The sequence below is a fragment of the Aspergillus viridinutans genome (genome assembly GCF_018404265.1).
Source record: "Aspergillus viridinutans IFM 47045 DNA, scaffold_14, whole genome shotgun sequence".
NCBI classification, from domain to species: Eukaryota; Fungi; Ascomycota; class Eurotiomycetes; order Eurotiales; family Aspergillaceae; genus Aspergillus; species Aspergillus viridinutans.
The window spans coordinates 878,413-890,827 of NW_025091230.1; the positions used below are offsets into that span (position 1 = coordinate 878,413).

The window sequence follows — 12,415 nt, forward strand, 5'->3', positions numbered from 1 at the left end:
GATGTGCTGGATGTGCTGGATGTGCTGGATGTGCTAGATGTGCTGGATAAGCCAGTGCTGGTGATTGACGCCGGAGGCCCTGGTTGAGCGAACTAGGGCCGTGGCAGAAGGGGCTTGACAGGGCCCCCTTAGCTCAGTGTCTTGGGTGTCTGAACCAGCTTAGTGGGCAGGCTCAGGCTGGTGAGCAGTGTGGGCAGGCCTCGCAGAGCCAAGGCAGAGGCTGAGGCTTGTGTAGTTCTGTTGTCTTCAGTGTCATATGTCTTAGTAGATATCTTTAGACGTTTCGGCCCGGAGACTAGGGTATTAAGTAGGTCTGGGCTGCTCACAGCGGGCTGACGGCCCCAGCTGTGGCCATATTTATGCTCAGGGCCCCCGGCAGCTCAGGGACCTCCCAGGTGAGGTTGCTCAGGAGGGTAGGTGTGTAGGAGATAACTAAGAGGCTCAACATACTTAATATGCGTGAGGAGAGTCCAGGGATGCATTAGGCTGGGTTAGAGAGTAGTGATGGGGGTGGGGAGGCTGAACTAGCTGTTTATCTAGGGGTTGTGGCCTTGACTAACTGGGGGGGCGTTAGCGCTGGTATATAGAAGTTAGTATTATAGGCAGGCAGCAGCAGAGGTGCTGGTTCCTTTACTGCAGGTTAAGGCTTGGGTTCCAGGGCCGTAGTTGCTTTCTAGGGCTGCTTTAGTGATATGCTTCAGGAGTGAGTCTGCATGGAATGGGTAGGCTGGAGCTATAGAGATAGATGGCGGCTGACGTCCACTATTAGGTGGATGGGTGGGTGGTAGGGGGCCTTTATAGGGGGGCATGGTTTAGTTTTAAATATATTAGCTGGCGATGGTGATGATTAGCCAGCTAGTTAATATGTGGCTTCTGGATTTGGTAGTGGTTTGCTAATTATATTAGCCCTTTCAGGCCCAGGGGGCTCCATGCTGGCTGTGCCATGTGGTGGCGCAGGTGGCTATGTTAGGGCCCTTCCAGTGTCCAGGGCTGGGTCGGCAGGCTAGGGCGGGCTGGCAAAGAAATAGGGTTGGTTCCATAGTTGATCTCAGGATAGTCAGTGCTTGTGTTGGCGTACGGGGCACTGCTTGCTGTCGGCTTGGTGGGAGCCATGGCAGACAGCGCAGCGGTGCTGGGAAGGGACTTCCTTAACCTTACAGAACTTCTTGTCGTGGGCGTTAGCACAATACAGACATGTAACTCTTTCAGCTGTGCAAACGGGCTGGGCATGTCCATAATTTAGGCATCGGGTGCACTATAGGAGCCGGCAGAGTGGGTCAAATAGCTCCGTACGCAGCGGGGTGCCATCCAGGAAGATTTGGTGCCGGATGGCATGGTTTGCCGACTGCGCATCCTGGAAGGAGACCACCAGGGAAGATTTCTGCTTACTCTGCCAGGCCGCAGCGTCATTCCTGCACCAGCCCACATGCAATATAGGGCCACGGAGCGCTGGGTTGCAGTGCAAGATCTTCTCCTGGAGGGCCTCCACCGCGCTCTGGGTGCTGGAGGGGAGGAAGGTAATGGGAACATGGTGGACTAGGACAGCGTACTGGTGATTAGTGATATAGGCATGTTCGCCCTTGGGGAGCTCCTGGAGCCAGGCCTTTTCATTCCAGATTAGGCGCTCCCAATCCAACGCAGAATGGGTGTACATGTCCAGATCGCTGCTATGAAGCACCTGGGCCCCCGCCACCTGCACGCTGGCCAGGCCAGGGAGGCTACTGCGGCGGAGAACCTCCTGGATCTCGCCCACGATAGCCGTGGCGGCAGTTTGCTTGTAAGGGCTAGCTCCTGGGCCCGGGCCGTTTCCATGCCCGTGCCACCGGATCCGGATGCGGTTCTCGTCATTGCGGGGGGGTGCGGCCGGGGGGGAGGAGGTGGGAGGAAGGTGATGGTCAGGGGGGGAAGATGGGTCGCTCGGCACCTGCTGGGTCCAGCCGAAGACCCCTCGGGCCCCGGGGGTCATGGATGAGGAAGTGGCTGAGCCGTGCTCGCCTGCTCCCGCGCTGTTCGTGCCTGGGGCCTGCGTGCCGTGATCACCGGCTACCGCGTCGCGGAATCGGCTATCCAGCAGCTTCGTGACTAGGGCACGGGCCTGCTGAGCGAAACCTTCGACCCAGGGGGCTTTGGCGGACCTGCCAGGGTGAGCCTGAGTGAATTTGATGACATCCGTACAGTGCACCATAAAACGGAAGGAATGATCAACAATAGAAGAGTCGTCACCAGCCACTAGGGCCGGCCACTGAGCCATGATATCACGACGTGACAACTGGGTCCCAGTGGAAAGTATGAGATAGTATGTAAGATAGTATGTAAGATAGTATGTGATAGTATGTGATGTTGGAGTAAAGTCCACGAGTAGCCTGACCCAGCGCAGGGAGGCAGCCTGACGAGAGGGGCGGAGCCCTAATCCGGTCAGGTGACCACTCTGCCCGAAGGGTCGTCGTCAGCAGACGGCCGGAGCCGAGTCTTAGAGGTCCGGGGTTCGGCGCCTCTGATTGGTGGGGAAATCCCAGGTGTCGGGGCCTCTGATTGGTGGTGGTGATCAACGCGCGGGTTCCCGATTTGGAAGCCGTGAGCTGTCGATCAAAACAATGGTCAACACGCGTTTGGCCGCGTGGAGATGGCTCTCAGGGGTAAGGAGGTCAGATTTCGGGGTCTAGTGAGGTCCCCGTTCAGCAATCGTCGCGTAGATTGGTAAGCTGGCTGTGTGCGTGTCGGTGCAGCTTAAATGGTCTGGGGCCCCCCAAGGTAGAATCCGGCGAGAGAGATGAGCCGCGTGAGTGAGCAAGCGAGGAGAATTCCTACTACTACTACTACTACTACTACTACTACAACAACAAATTAACACCATGACCCACATTTATATCTTCTACGTAGTATTGCGGCATTTAATGATCTGTGTACATTTGAGCCTATATCCAATCCTTCACAGCTACAGACCAATTACATGTCAGACTTGAGTCACGTACTCGGTTGCGGCACAAATTTGTCAAATGACGAATCCCTAACTAATGCTTACTCTAAACCTTTAAATTCAACTTTGGAAACCTTATTTTTACCTTGTTTCTTGGGAAAGCAAGGATCAGATTGGATCTATCTGATCACCACTGTTTCATTAGTTAGTTAGATATATAATAGCAGGCTCTACATTATTAATGAACCAATATGATTAATTATATGGACTGCAAATGCTCTTATATTCATACAGATTCCGTCGCAGCAAAAGAAACAATATAACAAAGGTACCTAGAAAACCTAGGAAAAACTTAAATCAATAGATGTGCGACTTAATTCCGTGAAGTTAGCTTAGGCTAAGGAGATATATTAAATTATAAGGTTTACTTGCCAGTTGGCTAAACTAGATATACCCAGGGCTTTTTTAATCTAATAATAATCTAACAGAAACAGTTAAGATAAATTAATTCATTTCAGGATCTGAATTCTACTTATTCTTAGCATTAGCTAACAGGCTATACTGATTTAGCCCCAGCGAAACTGCAAAAGAGGCAATATACAAGAACTACTTAAAGAACCTAGTTACCTAGAAAACACTTAAATATATAGCTTAACCAGTTAACCCATTAAAATCAGCCTAAGCTAAGAGCGTGTTACATGTATTGGATCATAAGCATTACTTAGCTAGTCTAGGTAGTACCGTAGTTATACGCGCAGCTTTTTTTAATCTAATAATGATGTAACATAAATAGCCATGATAGATTTATTCAGGGTCTGAATTCTATTTATTCTTAGCATCTCTAATGGACTATACAGATGACTATCATGACTTCCGCAGGAAAAAGAAAAAGGATCACTATTCTTTCAATCCCCTTATAAATAGCTCGACTGCTCGAGGTGCCCAAAGTATGATTGATCTCCTGTAAAGAATGCTTGCCATCAACCGCTTCTTTTTTTCTTTGTTTTTCCATACAGTATTGTGATTCCTTCCGTCCCAAAGATGTTCTGGCGGAAGTATCAGCTCGTTTCTCTAAGTTGCTTGGCAATGCTGGGCCGTGAGTAGTCTCATCTTGTCAACACACTCTGTACCTTTGCTGATTGTGATCAAGAGTCCTTTCCAACCTCAGTGGGCGAGGCGTTCGCACTTGCAAAACATGCAAGTTGCAATGATCTTGATTGTAGGTTTAGGTTATGCAGTATCATGAACCTTTACTAATGCTCTGAAGATTACCAATTCCTCCATGGTTGGGGGTTGAAGTCATCGTATTGGGACCGACTTCATGCGGGTGATTACTTCCAGTGTAAGTCTATCTAGGAATGCTCTTAAACAAGGCTATTGACAGATCCTAGTTTGGATCAATAATAACCTATTTTCCTCTACTGACCTGGGCCCTACTTTTGCGGAGCCATGGGGACTCGGCCAGAGCTTTGTTTGCACAATGACGACTTTCTGTCCCAGGCCCAACTGTAACAACCTGCGGAACCCAAACGCAGTCGACAGTGCTCGCGCTTATGTAATCCTTGTTTCTCTGGCCAATGTCAATCAGGCAAGTAAAAGCCGGCTTCCCCAACTCTGGTCGACAGGGCTTATTTGGCATTTAGTATCTATACTACCTCCGCCAGGCAATCGACGTCAGCCAGACACGATGGAACGGTCTCCAAGTCGCGCTGCAAGGCACCTTCTGGCCCGGAATAATACCTGATGACATGGAGGCTCATGACTTCCTCAACGGGATCATGACAGCCGTCGGCATCATTGCGGGCATCCTCGGTGGGCCAGCTATTGTCACCCTAAAAGAGTCGATAAACGGCGTGGCGCGTGGTGTCGACACGAGAGTCAAGGACTCGGATGAGAGCTTGGCGAATCTGGCCAAGATGGAGGCGTGAGCACCAATCTTCATGACATATCCTGAGCTGCTGCTGACGATGTTTGATTTATTAGAGCTGCCGCAGATTTTTATCAAGGCGCTATCAACGAGACCGTGACCCTGAACAACAGGCTGATGTTTCAAGGATCATACAACGGTCAAAGCATTGTTGACGTTTTGGCGGGTGGTGCTTGGCTCGATTATCACAAAATTCCTGTTCTCAACCAGGACACGAGCTTGCCCCAGATATCGGAGACTCAGGCCAGCGATTATTTCTACAAGATGCTTCTGTGCTTCTCCATCAATTATGCATGGAAGCAGCAGAACGTCTATCTGATTTCATATCCGATGACAGAGGATGAGTGTATGTGTTTCTTTTTGCTGTGATCGCGGCCCTTGTCTTTTAGCCTGATGCTGATACCAATGGTTACAGTCGACAACCTCTCGGTCATATCCGGCGACAACGACGCCCGTCTCAAGCACTACTACGGCGGACGAGGCTTCTTTTTTCAGTCGTAAGTTTTATGTCACAGGGGTGGATCGGAACGTGACGTGACACTGACCATCACCATCGCAGCCTCATCATGAAGTCCGAGCTTCTGAACGCACCCTATCCAAACACCCAAAACCCTCCCGGGTGGAAAGTAAGTTAACCCTAACCTCCTCCTTTCCACCCTCTTGATACCGTTCGACCGACCTAACTCATTCCAGGAAATTGAAAATTACGGCTTCTCCACCTGGGACATCATCCAATCCTCCGCCGACGCCTTCACCCGAGGCGGCTTCGACTACCAGTTCGACAACGACCTGGAGTCCTACCTCAACACGCAGGATTGGAACACTCTACTGTCACCCCCTTCCCAACTCCCTGGTGTTTTCACAATCCCCCACTGCCAGGTCATGCCGAATGACGACGTGAAGAATATTCACGCTTTCGCAGATTGGTTGGATGGGCCTAAGACGGATCTACGCCGTGATAAGAAGTCAAGCTTCTGCTTGTGCCAGGATATCCAGGACAAGAACGGCAAGAAATTCTCTGACTATGTGGTCAGTGCGCAGGATATTATTTCCGCACATTGTTTGGACTATGATATTCTGGGTGTTAAGAATCAGTTTTAAGCAGTGTCTGGATAGGTCACAGCAGAGGGTCCAGTGGATGATGGGCACGAGATGGGTGCGAGATGGCACATAGCTTCCTACTGGGTCCTAAAGGGGGCTTTGTAATCAGGACACAGTCACACAGTCCAGCATCAGCATCAGAATGAGTAAATTGTACAAGCGGTCACAGAGCGTGGATTATATCTAGGTCAGGAATTCTGTGCGATTCATGGTGGTTAGTCTTTACCAACAGCATGCGATTGTACTAGATCAGGTGTAATATTTAGACATAGATTAAAGGTTATTAGACTGCAGACAGAGACCTACATGACGAAATATTCATCAGATCAATTTGGTTCCATGCTCGTTGGTATAGAATCTCTATCCAACTTCGCAGCCTGGGTGACGTCCGCCCTTTCTGCAGCGTAATTCTGATTCTGATTCGTTTCTTCTTGTGATTCTTCAGAGGTTCCAGGTGGGGAGTGTGGGTTCAATTCAACTTCGTCGTCAGACATGTAAAAGTCTGTAAAAACATGAAAATCAGCGTCAAATCGCTAATAAAAGCAGACTGATGAAATCGATAAATGAGAAATTAAAACAAACTCAAAAACGAAAGCAGGGGGCTCGTAACCTCATGAGGGAACTGGAAGATGAAGCTGCATTGATTCGTAACTATCTACTCCGTAGATTGGCCTCATCTCTGAACTAGTGGTGACTCATAAGCCTAGCCAATGGTGGCCCAGACGTGAGTATCACGTGCCCCACTTGCTGTCAGTGGCCGTAGCTCGTGCCGACAACGCTTGGTGAAGCGCCGTCTCCGTTTAATGAGGGTTCCTACTCTCCACCTCTGTCCCTCTCCCGGCTGAGGATGTGCCTACGGCTGGTCGCAATACACCGGACTAGAAAGCTCTCTTCCTGGAGGAGGCAGAACTGCAGGGACAAACAGACGGTCGACACAGAAAAGGAATATGCGCTGTATCCAGCCCACAGCCTTTACTGGATCTATTCGTGCCTCACACAGCGTTCTCTCGAGGTCATTGAAAGATGAAACACCGTCTCGATCCACCCAAAGCACGATAGTGCCACTGACTGACAGTATATCCAGCCAGGCAACAGGCAATCGACCACGCGGTTTGCAGTTGCCTGCAGATAGCAGAGCAACATGCACCACTGTTGTTTTCTTCTAGAGTCGCTGGGAGATATTGGTGGACAATTCTGTCGGCGCCCGCTAAGCAGTCAGCAAGATTAGAAAGTCACAAAGGATTTGCCGCTGAAGACAAGGTCTATGATATTGCTGAACTGGCAGGATACCCGACGCTTGGCAGAGGCTTCGACTAGATGACTAAACATAAATTCCCTTTCGGTTTTCCATTTACTGGGAGTCCGCTTCAACATTCAACAAACACCCTAGATGAAGCCGAAGTTGATCCACCGGATGACCGACATAAAATCCACGCCGGTCGTGTCCCAGCCAGTTCTGACCTAATAGACAAGAATACCACTACCCTCCTCACCACGATCGAGTATAAGCCGTCTGACAAGCAAACTCAACGAGGGGCCGGCGCGAGGGCGTGGGATTGAGTCAAATAATGAAACATTTGCCTTGGGGGTTGTGCACAAGATCTCAGCGGGATAAATCTGTGGTATTCGAAATTGGAGCCTGCTTCAACTTCCATCGCGCCAGGACTGGGTTATCGACTGGCCAGAAAAGCGCATCGCCGACACCAACAGATCGCTGTGCAGTATCGAAGCGCGGGGCTTGAAGCGATTGCATGTGAAATGACCTGCTTCCATGACCCGGTACGCTTATGCGCTTTCTGTTCCAGCCGGTGGCCAAGCGAAGCGCCGGATATTTTAGATTAGAACCGTGGGCGCTTCAGCATTCCCACTTAGTTGCCTCCCTTAACGATTGATTGATTGATTGATTGATTCCTTACTCCGTTTCGGCACCGGGCTGGGCCATGCCGGAGGCTCCTAGCGAGCAGCAACTATCTAACCGACGGCCGTCCTTGCAAACTGGCACCGTCGGCGTACATATATATATATATATCTTAGGCACCTAGGCTAGGCTGAAACCCCCGTAGATTCCCTCATAGATTCCCCCATTTCGGCCCCAGCCGAAATCAGCGAGCGCTGCTGCCCCGACTCCCTCGTAGATCCATTCCAGCCAGGGCCGGAATCGGTGAGTGCTGCTACCCTGACTCCCGCGTAGATCCATTCCGGCCAGGGCCGAAATCAGCGAGTGCCGCTACCTTGCTCCCGAATCTAAATGCCCTCTCACCTGCCTAGGTGCCTGTACAGGCCCACTTCCCCCCAAGATAGTCGCCAACCCGTTCGGAATGCCGCAGGTTCCCAAGCCTGCGAGGGTTCCAGGGGCGTCACCACCAAATGGAGCCGGCCCAGTCCCTAGGGGCGCTGGCCCGGCATACCAATGCCACGCCAATGCGCGGGTCAGGGCCATAGGTGGCGGCGCCGCACCGACGGGAGTGACTAGTAGTATGATTGATTGATTGATTGATTGATGATTGATTGATTCCTTACTCCGTTTCGGCACCGGGCTGGGCCATGCCGGAGGCTCCTAGCGAGCAGCGACTATCCAACCGACGGCCGTCCTTCCGGACCGACGCCGCCAGCGTACATAAATGTCTATACATATCTTAGGCACCTAGGCTAGGCCGAACCCCCTGTAGATTCCCTCATAGATGCCCCTGTTTCGGCCCCGGCCGAAATCAGTGAGTGCTGCCACCCTGACTCCCCGTAGATCCATCCATTCCGGCCGGGGCCGAAATCGGTGAGTGCCGCTACCTTGATTCCCCGTCATTCCATCCATTCCGGCCGAGGCCGAAATCACCGGCTTCCGAAGCCTCCGCGCCTGCCTAGGTGCCCGTACAGGCCCATTTCCCCCTAAGATAGTCGCCAACACGTTCGGAATGCCGCAGATTCCCAAGCCTGCGAGGGTTCCGGGGGCGCCACCACTGAAAGGTGCCGGATCGGCAAGCCGGTGCCGCGCAGACGCGCAGGCCGGGGCCGTGAGTGGCAGCGCCGCACCGACAGGAGTGACTAGTAGTATGCGATAGTATGTGATAACGGTTTGTCAGCCATCACCTGCTGGGGCTGTCGGCAGCCGCCCGCTGCTGGGGGCGGTCGGCTCGAGCCATGCCGGCTCAGTGGCTTCCGCCAGATACGTCAACCGGCCGGTGTTCAACATGAACTGTGCGGCCCGTCGAACATACTGCTTCTCCGTCAAGGCCTCTGTTAGGTCTCGGGGGGTCCCTTCCGCGCCGGTCCACATCGCCTGCCGAAGGTCATCGTATCGGGTGCAGCCGAATAGCACATGGTGAATCGTCTCCGGGGCCTGCCTGCACGGGCAGAGGGGGTCATCGGCCCGGTTAATACTTGAGAGGTAGTGATTCAGCCCGATCTTCCCAGTGCGCATCTGGGCCAGAACGCTGCGCTCCACAGGGGTAAGATCATCGTAGATGGTGAGCGAATGCCTGGAGACCTCAGGGAGGTAACACTGGAGGTGTCTGCCATGCTCAGACTGCCGCCAGGCCTCCTCCCATTGCTCCTTAGTGTGCTGTTTGATCCAGGCGTCTAGGGGGCCCCGCGTAGGGTGATCTGGGAGCATAACCAGCGGTAGGGGCCCACACTGCCCCTCCGCAATGCCCTGTCGCCATCCAGCCGCCTCCTTCGCCTTCTGGTCTGCCAGCTCATTGCCAGCAACCCCATGGTGCGCTGCTAGCCAGTGGAATGATATGTCCAACACTGGATCCAGCCGATCCAGCAGGTCCACCATCTCCCAAACCAGATACTGGCCAGAGCCCTGCTTTGGGGCGAGCAACGTGCGCAGCGCGCCCTGGTTATCGGAATAAATCTCAGCCCGCTTCCGAGAGCCGCGGTCAGGCGGTGACCACCAGGCGTCACGTGGCACCAGGTCTCACTTAATGAGCCGCAGGGCCAGCACCAACCCCGCAATCTCCGCGACCGGCACCGTGTGCTCAGCATCCATCCCCAGGTAACGTTGTCGGCAGATAGGGGGGTCCAGGCACACCGCGGCGGTGCCCACCCGTCTGCAGATGCCGGAGCCGTCGGTGTAGATCCGAATGGCCTCGGGGTAGGCAATGCAGTGAATATCATGGTGGATTATTGACCGCTCCTTTGTCTCCTCAATCACCACCTCCAGCGGCTCCCACCACGGAGGTACTGCCCATAGTAAGCGTGTCTCCAGCTCCCTAGGGTCAACACCAGTTGCTAATTCAACTTCTTATTCTGCAGTTTCCAGCGGCGAGTGTAAAAGCAGGTTCCGGTGGTGTCGGCGACAATCAAGAATGTGCATTCGATAGGCCGGAGTGGTAGCAATTCAGATAAGGGTTTAGATACAGCGTTATCGGAGGAGCAGCGGCATCGGGGTGAGGTGCAATTCAGCATTAAACACGGCCCCGCTGACTGTTCAGAAGGCCCCCGCAATCAGCTTCCCGGCTCGACGCTGGATTCGGTTCAACACCTTCATCTGCTGGCTATGGAGGCGCTTCCGGCCCCGGACCGGTGGCGCGTACCATACGGAGGCGGCATACAGCATGATTGGGGTGATGCAGGCGGTATACACATGCCGAAGCTCCCGGAGCCGCAGGCCCCATTTGGATCCGCCCAGCGCGCTGATAGCCTGGAGGCGCCGGGTGGCCGCGCTGTCGACATGCTGGAGGTGTGCCTCAAAGGTGAGGTTCTGGTCAAGAATGACCCCGAGGAGCCGGGCCGTCGTGCTGGCTTCGACGACCTGCCCGTTGCCTAGGTCCAGCGGCTCCCCCGGCCCGCTGCCTCGGGTGGATGGTTCGGCATCGCCCCGGGCCCGCCGGCCCGGGGGGTGGAAGTGAATGAGCTGGAACTTCGATGGTTCAAATCGGGAGGCATGAGTGGCGGCCCAGCAGAGGCACCCACGTCGGTAGTGCTCCCGCAGCCGTTGACAGTTGGCGCGCTCGCTGTCGCCAGTAGCCAGCATCGTCGTGTCGTCGATATATCCAATATTGTCGGTGCCCCATTCGGGGTCCCCCCGCCCCATTAGGCCCGCGTTGTAGAAGATGTAGAGAATTAGGGAGAGGGGGGAGCCCTGCGGGATGCCAGTCTCCACCTATTGGGTCGGCATGGTGTATTCAGGCAGAATCAGCAAGGTGGATCGGCCCCGGAGGAAGCTGCTGAGCCAGGCAACATAGGCCTCCGGGACCCGTCGGGCGCGGAGGTTGTGTAAGAGTCGTTCATGCGAGGTGTTGTCAAAGGCCCCGCAGATGTCAAGCAGAAGGGCAGAGACAACCTTGCCGTTCTTCCAGCCTGAGTGGATGGCTTCCAGGGCCGCGTGGAGGGCATTCTCTGTTCCCTGGCCCTTACGCCCCCTGAAATGGTTATCCAGAAGCAACCCGTGGGCCTCAGCCAGATAGCTCAACCAGGCGGCGATCAGGGCCTCAAGCAGCTTGCTCAGCATGTTAAGCAGGGCTATTGGCCGGTATGCCTTCGGCACTGAGTAGTCCGGCTTGCCCGGCTTGCGGAGGGCGACCATGGCGGCGTCACGAAAGTGCTCCGGGCAGTAGCCGAGCCAAACACACTGATTATACAGGCCTGTCAGGCACGGAACCAGCACGTGACTGACAGCCTGCAGCACCCGGTTGGTGATTCCATCTGGGCCAGGGGCCTTGTCTGGTTTGACAGAGCAGAGGGTGCGGAGCACCTCATGCTCCCTGAATTCTGGCACACTAATTAGCTCGGGGTAGTCGTATCCCCGGAGGTCGTCTAGATTAGCTTGCGGGGGTGGCAGGAAGAACTGGCAGGCTAGGAGATTGGCTTTCTCCTGGGCCCCATAAGCCACTGAGTCGGTGTGGGGGTCCCAAAGCAGGGGGGTGTAGGCCTGGTAGGGTCCCCAGTTCTTTATCCAGCAGACAGCGCGCCAAACATCATCCATGTCTGCAATGTCAGTGATCTGCTGCCGGAAGGCGTTGCGTCGGCACCGCTGCACAGCCCGCTTGCATGCCCAAGTGGCCCGAGCCAGCCAAACCCATATGTGTAGGGGGGCCTCACAGCGGTGCTTACTCCAGTAATCAGAGATAGTCCACTGGATGCGCTTCTTCTCCCGTAGCAGGGCCCGGCACTCTAAGGTAAAGCCAGGGCGGGAGTGCTGAGAAGGGCGGAGCCAGGGTACTGCAGCATCAATCGCAGCGGTGAGCGCGCTGACCAGCTCCCCTACAAACTGATCAACATCTCCCCGGGTCGCTTCGGCAGGGAGTGGCGGGGGTAGGCGCGCGGTGAGGGCCATAGCTAGCTTCTGGTGGTCCATGGCGGCCCAGTTTCATCATCGCCTGGGTGGTTCGGGCTCGAAGGTGGCATCCAGCTCAGTTTCAATAGGGAGGTGATCTGAATCACCGTCCAGGTCGGCTTCCCGAACATGGTGGATATGGTCTGCGAGCCCCCAGGAGACGAAGGTCAGGTCAATTATTAATCCAGCAACC

General features: G+C 54.1%; 1 protein-coding gene across 1 annotated transcript; it reads left to right on the plus strand.

Moving 5' to 3' along the window:
* Positions 1 to 4,238: 4,238 nt before the first annotated feature.
* Aspvir_003368 (uncharacterized protein) lies at positions 4,239 to 5,945 on the plus strand (the record flags this gene model as incomplete). Its single annotated transcript, XM_043274952.1, has 6 exons — positions 4,239 to 4,259; positions 4,561 to 4,841; positions 4,901 to 5,190; positions 5,260 to 5,341; positions 5,404 to 5,470; positions 5,538 to 5,945. The coding sequence occupies 6 exons, from the start codon at positions 4,239 to 4,241 to the stop codon at positions 5,943 to 5,945; spliced, it is 1,149 nt and encodes a 382-aa protein (XP_043130887.1).
* Positions 5,946 to 12,415: the final 6,470 nt, after the last annotated feature.